General features: G+C 38.7%; 1 protein-coding gene across 2 annotated transcripts in view; it reads left to right on the top strand.

Moving 5' to 3' along the window:
• The first annotated feature begins 1236 nt into the window (after window positions 1-1236).
• Window positions 1237-20576, top strand: part of LOC127422052 (stAR-related lipid transfer protein 13-like) — a 127435-nt gene continuing 108095 nt past the window's right edge. Inside the window, exons 1-3 of one of the 2 annotated variants that reach the window (XM_051665391.1) lie at window positions 1237-1475; window positions 7939-9107; window positions 19374-19541. In XM_051665391.1, coding sequence (XP_051521351.1) covers window positions 8082-9107; window positions 19374-19541 — 1194 coding nt within the window. In that variant the 5' untranslated portion in view covers window positions 1237-1475; window positions 7939-8081. Of the gene's footprint in view, window positions 1476-2557; window positions 2648-7938; window positions 9108-19373; window positions 19542-20576 lie in introns of those variants that run through there. The other variant, XM_051665392.1, reaches the window with a different exon arrangement.

Raw genomic sequence — 20576 nt, 5'->3', positions numbered from 1 at the left:
TACAAGTTTTAACAGAAGAATTAAAGTCCTTTTTTAATAAAATTATAAGCTTCACATTTCTGCCTTTTTAAACACTCAAAATTGGCCCCATTCACTTCCTTTGTAGATGCTTCACTGTAACCCAGAATTTTGTTTTTTTAAAGGAGGGACGAGTCAGTTTTTTTATGTTAGTCATCATTATGCCACAAATGCTGTCGATGCTAAGTCTTGTTTTCAAAGAAATCGAACAAAATTTTGTGGGGTTTATGCTTATAACAAGAAAAAAATATTTACAAATGGGGTAAGAAAAATAAACTTGTTTTCCCTTTTAATCAAGTGTTTTTTTCTTACCCCAATGGCAAAGAATTTTTTCTTGTTATAAGCATTAACGTGACTAAATCTTGTTCGATTTCCATGAAACAAGACCAAATATCAATTTATCTTGTTTTAAAAATGTTTTGCTAACAACACAAAAATACTCAGCAAGATTTTTTTTTGTTGTTGTTGTTTTTTGTAAACATAGAGCTAGATTGACGTCTTTGACCGTTGCGACAGGTCTCACTGTTTATTCAGCATCTTGCGCAGGAGCACCACATTTTTTAGATGCCGTTTCACGTTATGAAGAATTTCAACTTTAAAAAAAAAAATGTGTCGAGACACCTGATTCTGTTCTATTCGTTGGGCTGTCTAATTACTATAATTTTTTTATCGCTTAAATGTGTTCGGCTTGAATGGCCCCTTAGGAAGTAGCACCATCCAAAAATGCTGTCTGTTGAAGGAATTGTTCACCCCAAATTGAAAATCTTCATTAACAAAAATTATTAAATTCTGTAAAAGTATCGTTCATTGTTAGTTCATGTTAACAATTGCGTTAACAAATGTTAACGTACCTGACTTTAACAATTTAAAGACATATCTTCTCAAGTATCCGCATGGTTTTCCTTGAGTTTAATCGTGTGCCTTGGCATGTGGACACTTGGAATGTGTCCAACCCATTGGACTGGGGGTCAGAGCCCATAAGACCAGCATACAATGAGACATGGATCTCTGAACAATTAAAGCCAGTGCAGGCTATTTACATCCAAATATGCTGTGTGCAGAGCCTTGTTTACACAACAGTGTCTCTTCCCTCATTCCCCCCTCCTCTCTCTCTCTCACCCTCTCCCTTTTGCCTTAACTCCTCCCCCAAACCATCACTCTAACAGCTATACATTCTTCCGCCTCTTCTGCTCTAACTCTGAATGACTTAGTCACTGCATGCTGAGGCTTCCCATTGCCTGTGGGGATTTTTGGGAATTTGGAATGACAGCACCTTTCCCTCTGTGAAGGAGTTGCCTTGAATCTCCAGCGAAAAGGAGAGAAAGAGACGCTTTTGCAGAGTCAAAGGTGTATCTAAATGCATTTCTTGGTTTTAATGGGACCTTGGACACTTTGGCGTACCTAATGTTTACCATGACAGCCATTTAACTTTTCAGCAGATTTTAAACTTCTCCAAGGTGAGATGGTCTTCATTGTGTTTTGATAATCAGATGTCAGTCTGTAGGGCAAATATTTCAGTGGTGACCTGTTGGAGACTCTATACTGCAGGTGGTTGATGGTAAAAGGTTCATGAGAGGAGATATTTAAATTATTCTGGTTTTAATTTTCAGTGTTTGATTCTTAGGGAACAATTTTTCCTCTAAAATTTACACCTTGAATGCACAGCAAATCGCTTTGGATAAAAGCACCTACCAAATTAAATGTAAATGTTCTTGTTTAATTTTCTTCTGAATGTTATATGAAATATCAGGACTCGCCACAAAATTAAGCATCATTCCATATGGTTTCAGCATCTGTATTTGGGGACGTTGACATGTCTAGCAGTGTGACACGCTTTATTCCATCTAAAACTATTTTTAACAGTATTTAGATCATTATTTTATATTATTATGCATACTTCTGTAATGCAAATTTTATTTATGAATTATTAATATGTGGACATCGCAGGACCAGAAATGAACTAGTGAGGACAAAAAGGTGTTTAAAATCATAAAAGAAATGGTGACCAGTCATAGCACCAAAAAAAAAAAAAAAAAAAAAAAAAAGTTTCACATATATTTGTATACATTGTAGCCTAAAATCATTATGTTAATGACATGGACATTTGCGTCAACTAACCATTTTAGCAAGAAATACATAAATGTTTATGGTTATATATACAGCATTTAGATTTAGATTAGAAACATTTACCTACTTTTGACTTTCATTTGAAAATACTCTAAAATATAAATTTGACACTAAATGATGCATATGAAACTTAAATTACATCAGGAACATATGGCAGGAGTGGTAGAGTTATTTTCAACTTACATGTGTATGTTTTTATTAGACCATTACAGATCTGTTGAAACGTATACACTGTAATTAAATAATAACGATCTCTATAAAATGAATGAAAATGGCCACGTTAACAGTCACTCACAGTCTGTAAAGTGTAAAGAAAACACTGCTCATCCCTTTTCTTGTATTGCAACACTTTGCGCTCAATGAGAAACTTGTAGAACGCTTGAGTAACATTCACACTGCAGAATCCTCTTTGGCTGTGTGGATCAACTCTTTTATACAGCTGGGAATGCGGAGGCCTCCATTCTCTGAGGTTTTTATAGAAAAAGGGGCTGAAGGAAAAGAGGTGAGCTTACTAAATCTAATCAGGGTACACTTGCAATACTGTTTCTACTAAGAGACAAACAGTTTCCTATTTGGTAAAAATGTTTTTTTTTTTTTTTTTTTTTGCTTTATGCTTTTGTCTGAATTCAAATGTACTTGTGACAAACTAATAATGGATAGTTCCCCCTCAAAATAAAAAAAATTTGTCATTTACTGCTAAGCTCCAAAAATGCAGAAATAATAATAAAAGTAGTCCATATGACTCATTCACTATATTTTAAGTCTACTAAACCCATATGATATGATATCATAGAACAGACCTAAATTTTAGTTGTTGTTTGTTGAAAAACATGCTGTTGTTTGTTTATTCATTTGTTGTACCTTTCTTTCCTTTTTAGAGCTTGACTATATAAATTAGTCCTAACCTAACCCTAAATCTTACCCTAACCTTCATTGGTGAGAAAAAAAAAAAAGAAAAAAAAAAGTACAATCTGATAAATATCTCCTTTAGTGCTCCATGGAAGACAAAAAAATCAAATAGGTTTCGAAATACATGAGGGTGAGTAAATAATGACAGAATTTTCATTGTTTTGGGTGAACTAGGTCTACAAGTTAGTGTAGTTAGTATGGCAACATTTATAGAAATGGTAGTGTTGTCCTGTTGGTTGACTGATTAAAGTATTTCAAATGCTACTAAAGTCAGTTTATAGTCTGTAATAGCTTTGTTTTAGCTTTACAGATTGCGTTTGCACTGTAATTTTGGATATGCATAGGTAATGTGTATCATATTTCATAACTGTTATAGATGTGAAATTTAGCTTGTTTGTTTGTGTGGTCATAGTCCGAAAGCAATGGCATATGGAAAGTCAGAGCTGTATGTGTTTGAGTCACTGGCCTTGTGTGGTGTTTGGTCACTGTTCTTAGCCTCTAAAACAGGTGTGTGTTTTCCTGTGTCTTGATGAAACTGGACCATGTTTGCTTGTGAGAGAGAGAGAGAGGGAGTGAGAAGGCAACATGTTTTAATCAGAGAAGGCCACAGTCAAGGCTGCCAGCTGGCCCCCTCCTCACATTCAGCACCACAGATACAGCACAGAGAGAGACCTCTGATTTTCTATGCATGCTTGGGAGTGCACTGGATAATTCACTTTTCCATCTGTTGATGACCACGTGATGAGGAGGAGGGCATGGTTGGGCTGTGAGGATGCACGCCCGTTGCTGAGTTGCCTAATCAGCAGGAGGGAGATAAGGGAAGAGCCGGGGACGCCAGGGACAGAGAGAGAGAGACACGTGTGTGTGTGTGTGTGTGTGTGCGTGTGTGTGTGTGTGTGTGTGTGTGTGTGTGTGTGTGTGTGTGTTGCTGTTTTCAGTTTATGTTGGTGTCTCATTAAAGTTTTGTTGATTGTTGATTCCCCGCTGGGGAGCCGGCGGGGCCGCTGCCGTCCGTAAGGTGAAGCGGAGGGGCCGCTGCCGTCTGCAAGGGGAAGCGGAGGAGCGGCTGAGGATGGGTGATATTGATATTTGAACTTTATATTTAGGTAAATGACATGAATTTGCAACCAGTGACAGCTGTGTTCTACAGAGTGACATGCTGTATACTTTTTTTGTTTGTTAAAACTACTGTATTTTAAACAACTAATTTGTGAACAGTTGTTACAATGTTTTTTATAACCTAATTTTAATTGAAAGCCTGCAATGATATATTTGTATTTTTAAAAATCCATTTGTCACACCCTGAAGGACTATTTAGCCTAAGTAAATAGTAAAACAGCCAAAAATGGTAAACTTTAAAGAAATGGTGACCAGTCATTTCACCAAAATACACTAGGTATTGTATAAACACTTATTCTCTTACACAGTCATATAAATTTTAACCTATAGTCTTGATCTTGAGTACAAAAAGGCCTTAATAATAATTCATACGAGATGGCAAAATCGTAAGATATAACACGACTTGGCTTGTACGAAAATTTATGACTTATCCCCATAGAGACTAACCACTTAAACAATTTAAAATTGATACAATAAATGCAACAAATTTTAGCTAGCCTCCTATCCACCACTCAGGATTGGGAGAGTTACTTTTGAAATGTACTCCACTACAGATTACAGAATACATCCTGTAAAATGTAATTTGTAACATTCCATTAGATTACTCAAGGTCAGTAATGTAATCTAAATACTTTGGATTATGTCTTCAGCACTGACTTTTTTTAAAAATTTTTTTTACTTGTTTTGACTATAAACAAGTAATTAACAAGTGAAAAGTCTACCAGTACAGTAAGACAAAATACACATTAAAAATATATACTCTGAAAAAAGCCTAAATATCTTAGGCAATGTTGCTTCTAAAACAAGATAAAGTAAATTTTAACATTGGTTTAAGGATTTTTAGATATTTTTACAGGAACAAATTACAACAATTCTCATAAAGAATAGGTTTTTTTGCAGTACATATTTGCCCTAATATCAAAGGTCTTCCTAGAGAGAAAGGAGAAAAAAAAAAAAAAAAATAAATATATATATATATATATATATATATATATATATATATATTAGTATATGATCTAATTGCATTTTAGCATTGCATAAAGCTAAACGTTCACTGGACAATTTACCATCATATCCACCTTTTCACTTATAACAGTGTGAAGGCGCACTCAGTCAGCGCGTATGAATGTAACATATCACAAAAATTGTTTCACCGCTGTTCAAATGCTCCACAGATCACATTTTATTGGATACATGTTTTCCCACTAAATAGACTAAATATTAAATGAAACAAATAGTGATAAAATGCAAAGTAATCTCTTTAGTAATAAATACTTTTCTAATGTAACTATTCAGATTACCGATGATTTAAATTGTAACTGCAGTGGAATACAGTTACTAATATTTTGATTTTAAATACTTAATCCTGTTGCATGTATTCTGTTACTCCCCAACCCCGCCACCACTTTATTTAAAAAAAAAAAAGGAAATGTCATTGAACAAATTTGGTTACTCAGTCCATATTTATTTATGCAATACAAATGACTGATGCATGTCAATAACGCTTCCCTTTAATACGTTTTCTTCATCTTGTTCCAGACCCTGATGTTTTATTTCTTTCGTGCTCCTCAAAAGTATTATTTTCCTATTAAAATTATGGTTAGGTTAAAATTAGCGTTAGGGGTTGAATTTACAAAAAATCGTAAGAACACTCTTTCAAAACCCCAATGTTTCTCTTTTTCTGTGGTACACAACATTGATTTTCCTGTTAAAATCATGGTTTGGTTTAGGGTTTGGGTAAGGGGTTTGACTTTATAATATTTTGATAAATATGACAAAACAAACCAATCCCTTCTCAAGCTAACACAACAACATTACATTATTTAGTGCCATGATTTCATGCTATAAGTCTCTTAATAGAAACATCCTGCCAAGAACAACTTTTGTATTTTCAGTTTAGCTATCTATATGATGTTCTCCAACAAATGTGTCAGAAAGGAATGCTATTTCCTTCTCCACCAACCAGAAAGCTCCTTTAGTATAATGTGTTTTTTTGTGAACTGGAGGGGGTAATGAGGGGGTTAGCAGGGTTGCTAACCACAGCCTGGTCTGGGACATTTAGGCACTCTAATGAATGGATGGATACATTGTAAATCAGCCAGTGGCGAGAGAAGAGCCGGACTCCTCATTGCACTGATGTCACTACCGTCATGCCTGCAACAGATCCAGACTTGAACGCTCTCAGCCTGAGCCAGATGTTCAGTCCCCTCAGATCCCCTGTTATTCCCTCCTCTGCCTGTGCAAGATTCCCTACCCTGTTTGCCTCTTATAACCCTCTCTGCCTCTGTGAGATTCCTTGTCATTTCAATCATGGCTCTATGAATTTCCCTTATTCCTTGACTGCTCCTGTGAGATTCCCTCTTGATTCACATTGTATCTCTTTAAGATATTCTTTCTCCACATTTTGTCTCTGTGAGATTCCTTGATATTCTCACTGTGTCTCTGTGAGATTTCCAGTTATTCCCTCAAACAATTTTATTCCTTTTTTCCCTGCACTGTACTGCATACACTTGCTGCCTCCAATGAGGTAAAACCATTACAAAACAACAAAAGAATGCTTAAGTAACCTTCTGCTCTAATAGTTTGAATTTTCCATAAAATACTTGTGCTTTTCCATCAAATTTAATACCAAGTAATGCATAGATGTATCTACAGCATATGTGGCATGCAGTCAGTTACCACAGCAGAGAACATGACATTTAAAGCAAACTCATTAAAGTGTCTTTTCAGAATAATACTTGGGCTTTTCCATTCCATATGAAGCAATGCTCAGATGTGTCTTCATCGAAGTAGCTAAGAGGTATTGATAGCAGAAGGAATCATTAAAGATTGCACATGTTCAACTAGATCGGTAAAGTTTGTCCAAAAAAAAAAAAAAAAAAAAAGACTTGTCTGATGGTAGGATGGATGGATGGATTGATTATAGGTTTTTTGTGTGTTTGTTTCCGTTTAAATTTTTGGACAGTTGACGCTTGAATAGTCTTGGTCCATTGAACATTCTGTCAATGTATGTCTATGGGATTTTTGATTTCCCACTACTGGAAAAGTGTTAGTATGCAGTTAGGAAAGACATAGCAAACTGAGTCAGAACAATCTGAAGGTCTGTGCTAAGGTTGGTGGATGCCCTAGGACGAGTTACAGTCAGAAATTTTGGTCTTGGTTTAAGGATTAAAAAAACCCTAACCCAAGTCTGTAGAATAACAATATGTTGGCATATTAACTTTAAGCATAAGTGACAACTTTGGAAAGTAATCAGAAAAGCTTTTGGAAAAAGATGTATTAGAAAAAGTAACTAGGACAGAGATTATTTAGACATTATTTCAGAGACAGAGCACTTGTATTAAAATCAATGGGAGAAATTGGAACGCCCAATAGGGCCGATGTAGAATAGGAAGTCCCGCCTTACAGGTAAAAGAGCCAATCACCTTTTTGATACACACATCACATGTCAGTCAACTTGGGACCGCGTATGCACATTTTCTGGACCAGCTTTAAAAATAGTGTTTTTAGCGTAGTCTGAGCATAATTTATGAGACCATTATTGTCTGCTTTTACTACTGATTTGAATAATGTTCTTTGATCGTAATCTTAACCCACCATTCTGGAAATTTGGTCCTTCCCCATTTACTTTTATGCCGCTTGTATCTCTAGAAAATAGCTGCCCAGGAGTGTTTCCAAGATGCTGTCCAAGTTTAACTATGCTAAATGAATGAATGTCAATTTAACTCTGGCACAAACATATTACAATTTGTTGTTTTTTTCCAGGATGATTGGATCAAAGTGCTTATTTGCGCTGAGGAACTAATCCAGTCCAAATGGTGAAACATGTCAATCATGGCAGTTTCTGGCTTCAGATGAAGACTTCTCTGGATATTCCTTATGGCTAGTTTTAAACTGTAGATTGAAATATGGACAATCGACCCATGATGACTTTAAAAGAACAGCTGTCATCAGTGTCGCAGGAGTCCCCAAGAATTACTTTCTCTGTAGAGCTTTCAATGGCAGACTCAAGGGTGGATGGAAGTCCAAACTTACTAGATAGTTCCTTAAAGAGAGATCGCCATTCAGTAGGTCTTGAATCTATTATAGATGGAAATGTGGTTGCCCAAACACAGTTTGAGCTGAAGAATGGAAGTATCAATGACCAGAAAGTAGGCAAAAGTTTAGCCAAGAAGTTCAATCAAACTGCACCAGATAATCGGCAAAATAGACAAAGCTATGTTCTACAAGTTAACAAGGATGGACCTTGTTTTATTTTGAACACACTTACAAAAGAATATATCCTTGAAACAATGGTGACAAATGAATACATTGAAGATCAAAGCACTTCTGCTTGGATATCAAGCACAAAACCTGAGCTGAATGGCAGTTATCATGCACAGGACAATGAGACATTGGGTAAACATATGTTGAGTACTAGTCCAATGGCTAACAGCCATGACATGGACACATCCAAAACTTCCTATACCTCCTCTGTTTTAACAATCAGATCCAATTCTGACTCAACCTACACATTTGCATCCTCTCCCAGAAGCCCCTCCCACCTTGTGCACCCTAAATCAGCTCCTTTGCCCATTTCTAGGGGGCCAGATCTTCCCCGAATCATCAAACACAAGCCCAGCTCCATCACCTTTGCAGACTACGACTGCCTTTCAGGTCTGATCCAGAGTGCCCAGGCCAATGAGAGTTCAGATGTTTCTCAAACATCTTCTGATGATGAGGGTCGTGATGTGGTCTTCCATGATGATGGTGATGAGGTATTCCCTAAGGTTACCAAATCTAAGGAGCTTCTTCCAGGCTCCAGTCGACAGAGGAGTGGTGGTTGGGACAAGCAAATGAGGAAAGGAACCAGTGAAGAAGGAAGTTCCACCACCAGCCTCCCACCAACCAGCGCCAGCAGTTATGAGTCCGAGGAGGAGAGCAGCAGTACAGAGGTGAGGGCATATGTTGTTTTTCTCGGTAAGATGTTTAATAGGCCTTTTGAGATGTGTTAAAGCATAGCTCTTTTTTTTAATTTTTTTTTTTTAGATCTTGTTGCGTTTTCTAAATGCCTGTAAAGTCAATATAAAGAAAAGCCTTCTTGTGGAGCTATAATAGCTTCAGTTTTCAAGGAATGTAGCATCTGGTGTCCTTCCTGTCTTCTGTCAAAGCAAATGTCTGTTTAGCCGTGAAATTAGCCTTCCATTACTGAAGGATCCATTTTAGTGTTGAAGTCATGGATGATTTGCGTCTTTGTCCTAACCCTATCCCTGACCTGATTGTTTGGTAAACTATAGCCTCTCCATCACAAGTTTATTGGCCTTTAAAGAGGTACCATGTGGACTTATATATAAACACAATAGCTTGTTCCATATCATGCTTGGTTAACAGTCTCATACAATTCATACCATAGATAACCAGGGAAAACAGTGAAGTTGAGCCAAACACACCCTCATATTCTTATCGTCACATAAGCATGAGTGTCAGTATTGTTCAGCATAGATTCAGTTCCCTATCTGTCACTCACTCGACGTTGTGTCGATGTAGTGACACTAGGGGTCACTCTTGGGAGCCAGAGACACCTCTGGTCTTTGATAAAAGGCCAATGAAAATGGGCGAGTGATATTTGCATGCCACTCCCCTGGACATACGGGTATAAAAGGAGCTGGTATGCAACCACTCATTCAGATTTTCTCTTCGGAGCCGAACGGTCATGCTCACTGAGCTGAACTACTACTGTTCATTCACCTCTGCTGGATCTGACGCCGCATTTCAGTGGCTTCTCCCTCCTCTGCACTGGTGCACTGCAGAGAATGCCCCTGGGCGCTTCGGCAGAAAAAAGAGAGTATATTTTCTGAAGAGTTTACTTCTCTAAAAGAGTATATTTCTCTAAAAGAGCGGCACACACGGAAAGTCTTTTTAAAGACGCGTCTTTTTAAAGATGCCTTTCCGAATGTGTGTTATTCCTGGTTGCGGTCGTTATCTCTCAACTTGGGATGGTCATGATCGCTGTCTTTTGTGTCTGGGCGCGACCCACATGGAGGCAGCGTTCGTGGATGGTTCATGTTCTCACTGCGAGAACATGACCATGGCAACGTTGCGGTCGCTGTTTCCTTTCGTAAGTCGGGCTTCCGGATGAGTCCGCCGGCTCGTCTCACGGCGAGTCTGGCCTCTTGTTCGGAGCCCGTGAAGAGATGAGCTCTCAAGCGCAGCATTGGAGAGCGGGCTTGTCCAATCGGACGCAGAAGCCTCAGCTGGGCTCCCCCCCTTGGGGACGATTGCCCGGTCACAGGCTGATGCAAAAATGACAGACATGCTTTCCCGGGCAGCCGCAAGCGTCGGGTTAGAGTGGAACCCTCCACTCTCCCCTGAACCCTCGCGGCTCTATGATTGGTTCCTGCGCTCGCGGTGCCGCTCAAAGCAGCCATGCCCCGCTCCAATGCCCTTCTTCCCGGAAGTGCACGAGGAGCTGACGAAATCGTGGGCGGAACCTTTTACTGCCCAGCCTCGATTCTGCAGCTCCCCCGCCCTCACTACACTCAATGGCGGGCGGCCAGAGGTTATTCGGCGATTCCCCGGGTGGATAAGGTGCTTGCGGTGCACCTATGCCCGCAGAGCACCACCACCTGCTGCTAAGAACCCATGGAGGTCATCAAAGCGCCCCTAAGACGGGCGACCCAGGGATGAAGAAACCTACTCACCTGGAGCTGGTAAGAAGACCACTCCATCCCCGGTGGAGGGCCGGGTGGAGAATCTTTTGTTGCCTTTTTGTTTGATTTCACCGCATGCCCAAGTGGCTGTGGTATCCAACAGTTCAGCAAAAGAGCGGTTTCCTTCTTCCCTGGGTCACATACCCGGTGTGCACGGCCGTCATCACGACTACCATCCACGGGTTTTTCCTTGCAGGATTGGCGCTCCAGCGGTGGTCCTCCTGCCCCTGAGCGCCCAGATGTGGTACACAGCCACCCCCGATGTGGCAGTCTCCACGGGTTACGAGGACAGGCCTCTTCCTCCCCATCCCAGGCTGTTCCGGGGGTGGTCACAAGGAGCCAGGTAAGTGCTTCGATGTCCCTAGACTCAGCACGGCCACGACGTGGTGTGGCACCTCGAGCTCCGCCCTGCCGCGAGGCCCCACCTGCCGGTATGTCCAATGATTTTGTCCCCTTGGTCCCCCTTGCGCGGAACTTGGATGTGTGGCTGTCGCGATGGCTGATCCGGACCGTCCGACTCGGCTAAGCAATTCAGTTCGCCAGGCGCCCACCCAGGTTCAGCAGTATCCACTTCACCTTGGTCAAGGACGAAAATGCTGCTAGCTTGCGCGCGGAGATTGCTACCCTCCTACGTAAGGGCGCGATAGAACCTGTCCCTCCGGCCGAGATGAAGAAGGGGTTTTACAGCCACTACTTCATCGTACCGAAAAAAGGCGGTGGGTTGTGGCCAATCTTGGACCTGCAAGTACTGAACCGGGCCTTACACAGACTCCCGTTCAAGATGCTGATGCAAAAACGCATTCGTGATGCCGGTGAGCGTCCGGCATCAAGATTGGTTTGCGGCGGTAGACCTGAAGGACGCCTCTCGATCCTTCCTCAACACAGACCCTTCCTGCGGTTTGCATTCGAGGGTCAGGCGTATCAGTACAAGGTCCTCCCTTTCGGCCTGTCCCTGTCTCCTCGCATCTTCACGAAGGTCACAGAGGCAGCCCTTGCCCCGTTAAGGGAGGTGGGCATTCGCATTGTCAACTATCTCGACGACTGGCTAATCCTAGCTCACTCTCGGGACATGTTGTGTGCACACAGGGACTTGGTGCTCTCACACCTCAGCCGACTAGGGCTTCGGGTCAACTGGGAAAAGAGCAAGCTCCTCCCGGTTCAGAGCATCTCTTTCCTCGGTTACGTGTCAACCTGGTGTGCTGGCTCACACAGTGGTCTGCCCGTCAGACACCGCCAGTTCACGTAATACAGTTCAGCCAGTTGTGGCGTTTCGTATAGGGACCACTAGTGTCACTACATCAACACAATGTCGAGTGAGTGACAGATAGGGAACGTCCTGGTTACTTGCGTAACCTCTGTTCCCTGATGGAGGGAACGAGAGTTTCCCTCCTGCCACAACGCTGAACTACCCGCTGAAATGGCCGGACCTTGTCTCGGATCCTCAGCATAAAACCTGAATCTCTTCTGCCAAACATTCTGGCGTGATGGTCATCAGTAGCATCATTGTGTATAGATGAGAGGGAGTCATGATGGGCAGAAAGCTCTTTGCCTCTGCACTGAAAATTTTTTTTTTGTCAAAAAGACAGACAACCACAAATGAGTCTTTTGAATGTATTATTATGCAATCTATAAAAATTGAAATTGGGCAAATAAATTCATGATGTAGTGGTTTAATGCTTCAGAATCAAGGCGCCCATGTTTTTTAATCTGTTAAAATTTTTAAACACAGTTAAAATTTACAGTCAATTGAAAAGAGAGAAGCCTCATTCAACAATTTAAATAATCAATCATAACTGCTATTACGCAGCGGTGAATTTCCTAGTTACTATAACTTCTGTATTCTGAATTAATATATAGCCTATATTAATTAATGGTACTAACAATTAAAATACATTTATTTAATTAGTATATTAAACATGCTTGTGTATTATTTGCAAATAGCGTTAAAGCCCACTTGATGGCAGTGTGTAACACCTCTTCAAGTTGCTGGAATTTTGGCCCATTCCTCCAGACAGAACTGGTGTAACTGTGTCAGGTTTGTAGGCCTCCTTGCTCGCACACACTTTTTCAGTTCTTCCCACAAATTTTCTATCGGATTGAGGTCAGGGCTTTGTGATGGCCACTCCAATACCTTGACTTTGTTGTCCTTAAGCCATTTTTCCACAACTTTGGAGGTATGCTTGGGGTCATTGTCCATTTGGAAGACCCATTTGCAACCAAGCTTTAACTTCCTGGTTGATGTCTTGAGATGTTGCTTTAATATATCCACATAATTTTCTTTCCTCATGATGCCATCTATTTTGTGAAGTCCACCAATCCCTCCTGCAGCAAAGCACCCCCACAGCATGATGCTGCCACCCCCATGCTTCATGGTTGGGATTGTGTTCTTTGGCTTGCAAGCCTCACTGTTTTTCCTCCAAACATAACATTGGTAATTATGGCCAAACAGTTACATTTTTGTTTCATCAGACCAGAGGACATTTATCTAAAAAGTAAGATCTTTGTCCCCATGTTCACTTGCAAACTGTAGTCTGACTTTTTTTATGGCAGTTTTGGAGCAGTGGATTCTTCTTGCTGAGCAGCCTTTCAGGTTATGTCAATATAGGACTCGTTTTACTGTGGATATAGATACTTGTCTACCTGTTTCCTCCAGCATCTTCACAAGGTCTTTTGCTGTTGTTCTGGGATTGATTTGCACTTTTCGCACCAAACTACATCTCATCTCTAGGAGACAGAATGCATCTCCTTCCTGAGCAGTATAATGGCTGCGTGGTCCCATGATGTTTATACTTGCGTACTATTGTTTGTACAGATGAATGTGGTACCTTCAGGCATTTGGAAATTGCTCCCAAGGATTAACCAGACTTGTAGAGGTCCACAATTTTTTTTTCTGAGGTCTTGGCTAATTTCTTTTGATTTTCCCATGATGTCAAACGAAGAGGCACTGAGTTTGAAGGTAGGCCTTAAAATACATCCACAGGTACACATCCAATTGACTCCATTTAGCCAATTAGCCTATCAGAAGCTAATCGGCTAATTGACTAAAGGCTTGAGATCATTTTCTGGAATTTTCCAAGCTGCTTAAAGGCACAGTTAACTTAGTGTACATAAACTTCTGACACACTAGAATTGTGATATAGTCAATTAAAAGTGAAACAATCTGTCTGTAAACAATTGTTGGAAAAATTACTCATCATGCACAAAGTAGATGTCCTAAACGACTTGCCAAAACTATAGTTTGCTAATATGAAATTCGTGGAGTGGTTCAAAAATGAGTTTTAATGACTTCAACCTAAGTGTATGTAAACTTCTGACTTCAACTGTATCTCCAGATAAAGATATTCCTGGTCTGTAATCAATTTGAGTTATCCATAAATACAAATCTTTTATGAAAATTGACTAGTAATAATTCAAATGAAAAATATCTCCTATTAAAAATTAACTAGTCATAAATCCAATTCAAGATATCTACAGCTATATTTTGCCTAGTCATGTCTTAGTTTCAGATATCAAAAAAATTAATTAGGATATCTTTAAAGATGCAGAATTGTAGATATCTGGAATTGAATTATGACTAGTCAAAACCATATTAAAGATATCTTTAAGTTCTGACTAGTCATAATTCAATTACAGATATCTACAATTGATTTTATTACTATTAACAACTTAGAGATATCTTAAACTATAATTGTACTAGTAATAAATCAATTGTAGATATCTGTTATTACAATTTCTACTAGGGAAAAACTCTATTGTAGGCCTAGATATCTGAAAATAGTTTTCAGTGCAATCCTATGGAAACAAATGACTGGTCAAAGTTGGTCAGTTGCAGATATCTTAAATGTTAATTATGACTAGTCAAAAATGCATTGCAGATATCTTCAATGTAAATTATGAGTAGTCAGAAATGCATTGTAGATTTCTCAAATGTGAATTACTACTAGACAAAAATGCACAACAGATATCTGAAATTGGAGTTTTGACTAGTCAAAACGTAATTATAGATAGTCAAATCTGAATATTATATGATAAAAGCACCTGCCATATTTTTCTTTTGGTCTCAGAGCAAATGGGTAAGTGAAAATAATATCTGCTGTGTTCTCCCATTCACCGCTGTCGACGTTTACCCTGCAAACCTTTACTTCCACGTTCAAAAACCTGGAGTGTGAAAAAGGTCCATTAGTGTTTAATGCAGGCTCTAACTGATCTCGTGTCAGTGCAGAATTAAATTAGATCCGTAAAATCAGACTAGTTTCTGAATTTAATTTTAGTCATTTTAATTTCCCTGTCGATCACCTTGAGTTGTGTTCCCAAAGAAAAAAAAAGCTCCTTCAAGCAACAACTGCATATGTTCACTTTTTACAGTGTGGCTCATTCAAAGAAATTATCAGAACTTCAAACTTGCCTTTAAAGGGCTGGTTAACAAAAATGAAAATTATGGCATTATTTATTCACCTTCATGTTGTTCCAAGCCTGTATGATTTGCTTTCTTTGATGGAACACAAAAATAGAAATGTTAAGGGACTGTATTGATTGCGCCATTACAATAAATGCAGACTGAGACTTTCAAGCTTACAAAAGGATACATTAGAGACTGTGGAATTTGTATGATTGTTTTGTATGATTAATATACCAAAATGTAATTTGTAATTTAATTCATTAAAAATCTTGACATCTGACGTAGCTCGATGCATTCATAAGAGAAGTGATGTTTGATTCATGATTGAACCGTTCTTTTGAGTCACATATTTTGAATGAATCGGTTCATCCAGTTTATAAAACCAATCTGAATAATTTGTTCATAAATCAGACTGTTTCGGTCACACGTTCAACTCAATAGCTGGGGTTCCATCCACGTATTTATATGAAAATATTTGGATATTGGAGAAAAAATGCATCTGAAATGTTGCTCTGGGTATTCTTAAACGCCGGCCACAAAGCTTGTCATCAAAATGATTGGCTGCTAAAAGAGTGTTCTTTTGTTTTCCACAAAAGAAAGTATTTCCTTTAAAACAAATCCCTGCAAAGATTCAAATATTTCCGCCTGCTGTGTCTTCTGCACCAGGATGTTACTGTTAAATCTTCCTCACGGTTCATCTTTGCCCTCCTCCTCCTCTGGCCCCTCCATTTCCTGTTGGTTAAGGGGCAACCCTGTTGATTTATAGCCTGGTGAGTGATGTAGGTAATTTATAGCTCAGGAACCCTTGGCTTCCCAAGCACAAGTAATGTGTCTGTGCTGGACAGGATAGTCTATTTATACTTTTGACAGTGGTGTCAGGGAATAGTGAAAGTAGAACAGGGGAGAAAGGAGAGGAATACCAAGACTATGTTTGGCCCACAATATCAGTGGTGTTGTTTGCTAGTATTGCTCAGAATTGTGTGTTGTGCTTGCACATTTACTGCTCAGGGTAGGCTAACGTCAGACACACAACACATTCTGACAAACAAAAGAGGAAAAGAGTCTTCAGGACAACCAAATGGAGATCATTGTCCTATTGTCCATAGGTTAAATGGAGAACAAGTGAAGACTACATATAAAACATATATAAATTTATACTAAAACTGGAAAATATTTTTTTTTGTATAACTCAGTCGAAATACAGTGATAAACAGCAGCAAACTGAATATTTTGCTTCAAAAAAAGAAGGCAAGGATTCCATTAAGGTTGCTCAGGGGCTCAGTGAATCAGTGAATAATTTATGTGAACTACTTTATTAACATGAACAGTCCGAACAATCTGACTTGTTTAAAAATTTTATTGATTCCACTGGTCCTTGTGTGCTCTCTATAATTAATAACTCGTTGACATCTGGTCATGTCTCATCCTATTTTTAAAAAGCTGCTGTTCAACCACTTCTCAAAAAAACAAACAAATCTTGACCCATCCTTGCCCCAGAACTACAAGCATATTTCTAAGTTACCTTTTATAGCTAAGGTCTTAGAAAAAGTGATTGCTAAGCAGCTTACAGCTGTCTTGGATGAACACAACGTTTTCAATTAAGTTTCAGTCTGGTTTCCTTCGGATGCATTCAGCAGAAACTGCTCTTCTCAGAGTCTCAAATGATCTGCAGGGTGCTGCAGGAGATGCAGGAGAATGTTCTGTATTGGTACTGCTAGATCTCAGTGCTGCTTTTGATACTGTGGATCATGGTGTATTAGTTGAGAGGTTCAGGCAGTGGGTGGGTATCTCTGGAACAGCCTTGGAGTGGTTCTCTTCATATTTATCAGACAGGACTTTCTCGGTTACTGTTCATAATTATGCCTCATCAACTGAATTTCTGTCCTGTGGTGTTCCTCAAGGTTCTGTCCTGGGCCCGATGTTGTTTGGATTATACTTGCTTCCTCTTGGACAAATAATAAGAAATTATAAAGGTATATCTTACCATTGTTATACAGATGATATTTAGTTATACATTTCATTTAAGCCTCGAAATGTTTCATAACTGTATGTTCTTTTGAATTGCCTTAACTCTATAAAAGATATGATGGCAGATAATTTTCTACAGCTAAATACTGAGAAAACAGAAGTTCTTATTTCTGCCCCTGATGGCACTGTCCCAAAAGTGATGGAAAGTCTTGACTTTTTATCATCTTCTGTTTTAACCTACCCCTTGTAATTTAGGTGTCTCTATGAGCCAGGCTTTGACCATCATGTAAATTGTATGGTTCGCTCGTGTTTCTACCAGCTGAGGAATATTGCTAAACTCGAGCAATATTTGTACATGTGTTTATTTCCTCCCACCTTGACTGTTGCAATTTCCTTTTCACCTGTCTTAGCAATACATCCCTGAACCGATTACAAGTGGTCCAAAATGCTGCTGCCAAGCTTCTGACCAAGTCATCTAGAAGGTCTTGTGTAACACCAATTCTTATTTCTTTACACTGGCTCCCTATCAAATTGGGTATGTTGGTTGTTCCTCGCTCCAGGCTCAAGACAAAAGGAGACTGTGCCTTTGAGGTTGTAGCTCCAAAACTTTGGAACTCTCTCCCATTGGACTTAAGATCTGGGGACACTGTGGATATGTTTAAAAAGCAGCTTAAGACCTACTTGTTTAGAATTGCTTTTGTTTAAATTTGTTTGTTTTGTTTGTTTTTGTTTTGCCTCATGTTTTTATCTGGTTGTCTGTATTTATGTCTGTTTCTCTGTTTCTTATTTGCTGTTTAGTTTTGTTTTTTTTGTGAAGCACTTTGTGACATCTGTTCTTGAGAGGTGCTATATAAATAAAATTTACTTACTCACTAAAATGAATCAGAGTTCCAATCATAACAAATAAGTGAATTGTTTATTGTTACTGCCCGAAAGAACCGATTCACTTAACCTTGTGCACTTTTCAGTCATTTTTGACTGAAATTAATTTTGTTTATTTAATAAAAATGGTATACTGTACTTCATCTGAGTAGCTCGAGGCTTGGATATGTTTCCTACATTTGCCATTTGAACACACACCAAAAAAAAAAATCGTACTGGATTCGATGAGTTTAGGTCGCGTGACAAAAAAATGCGATACTTGTGTTGTTCACAGTCAGATTTGACCATCCATAGGAAATGAATGGGCAAGACTTAACACAAAGCAATTTTTTGGGGGAATTTATCATATAAAATCAATAATTCAGCGACAATGCAGAATGCACACAGACAGAAGTGAAGGGGTAAGACTATAACACATCCACAATGCAAAACACATTTGCACACACACACACACACACACACACACACACACAGAGAATGAATGGGTGACACTATAACACAGAGCAATTTTTTGGGGAATTTGCCAAATAAAATTAATAATTCAGCCACAACGCAGAACGCACACAGACAGAAATGAATGGGTGAGACCATAACACATCCAAAATGCAAAACATACACACATGCTATTGAAAAATGTACTTAGTAGCATCACAACTTTTAGTTAGTTACTCCCCAACACTGCCTGCGTCTCAAGAGTTTTAAACAGAAAAGTTAGTCAACAATGTCACAACCTGTGTTTTGATTTGACAAGATACCAAAGTCTGCAATCAAAACTCTCAATCAAATCTTTAAGAGATCACAGTATGAACTCAAACAGAACAAATTATGAGTTATGCGTTTCACATTAATATTATAGCTCTATACTCTTGCTGTATGTCAACAGTTGTTTGTTTTTATTTGTATTTCTCTCCTGCTGAAAATACCAGGCTGGTTTATGCTGGTTTTGTGCTGGTCTTGTTGGTGGTAAGAGTAGCCTTTGAGCAACAATATGGGAAAGCACACAAATCATGATTCTGTACTGTAAAGGTAGTGGATTATTTTGTGTTGAGTATAGTTCAGTCTGACTTTGAAAGCTTAGAGTAACAAGAATATCAGAGTGTGAAATCAGTGCTGGCCCACCAAGTGGTCGGTTGGTTATTTTTGGCTCTGTAAATCAAGGGAAAACACAGACCCTTGACTAAATAAGCAAGTCTAATGTAATAACTCTGTCTAATCAAGGTAATGTTTGTCTGAGATGTTCTATTTCTTCTCTCTTTACACAGGAGTCTACCCAGGTCCTGTCTCCATGGTCTGAATCCATGACCCAGCTAATACGGAGATTAGATCAACTAAACTTGGATATAGAGGAAGCTCTCAGTGCTCGCTCCTCCCGCTCTGACACACCCAGCACTGCCTGCAGATATCTCGCAAATGTCAGAGAATCCCTGCAGGTCACCTAGCTAGCTTGTTTGCTGTTTCATTAAATATTATATAAATTGTTTGTGGAATCAATTATGGGAAAGAGTTAATGCTTAACCTGCCATTAGAACATGCAGGAATGGAACAAATATCAAACCAAGTAGAATCTGCAAACAAATGATGCTAGAGCTTTTCTCAGAACTACCTTTACTTTTCCTAGTCAATTTTGCCTTGGCTGTTAAGCAGCTGGTGTGAAGATGATTTCAATAGCATGTATAAAGTCAGTTCCTTTCAAGAGTAACCACAGGTGTAGTTCATCACGGTAACTATAAACATGTTTCACATAATTTGACAACCAGAAGGAGTCCAAATCCCTTTTGTCTCCATTTTGAAATCGATATGTGGGTGTTTATTCAACTTCGGGATTTTTCAACTGACTTGGTAACTTTTTACCAGAATGTTATAATTTATTTTTGCTACTCTTCAAATGCCTTATGTATAGATTTTTACTATTATAGGACCAGATTTCAATATTAAACTCTGAAAATCCAATATAAAAATAAAAATGAGTACAAGTTTGTAACTATTATAATCTCAACAAAGAGTGAAATTAACATAAACCATTTCAAAATGTATAGTGTGAAAATTATTTCTATAGATTTTTCAAAAATTAAGACTGTAGCATAATTTCCACCACATCAAATAATTTTGCACCTGATCATTTACTTTAACAGTTAGACAAGTCAACAAAAATGTCAATAAAAGCATGCTTTTTTGCCTTTATTTATAGGACAGTTAAGTGTAGGGAAAGTCAAATTAAGCAAAAAGTATTTAGGATACATAAATGTTAAATATTAAATTATACTTGGATGACAAAAATGACTTTAATCCCATATGATACACGTACATACATTGTTGGACATTGTTAGTAGACAAATAATGAAAACTATTAAGAGTGTATATATGTTTAATGAGAATTCCACAGTGCAAAATTTTCCTAAGTTAAAAAAACACCCATATTTTTTTTTCTTTTTTTTTTATAATTTGAAATGTAACATACTTGCAGA

Source organism: Myxocyprinus asiaticus, chromosome 31, assembly GCF_019703515.2.
Source record: "Myxocyprinus asiaticus isolate MX2 ecotype Aquarium Trade chromosome 31, UBuf_Myxa_2, whole genome shotgun sequence".
Taxonomy (NCBI): Eukaryota; Metazoa; Chordata; class Actinopteri; order Cypriniformes; family Catostomidae; genus Myxocyprinus; species Myxocyprinus asiaticus.
This window is presented reverse-complemented; position numbering and strand designations above follow the sequence as displayed.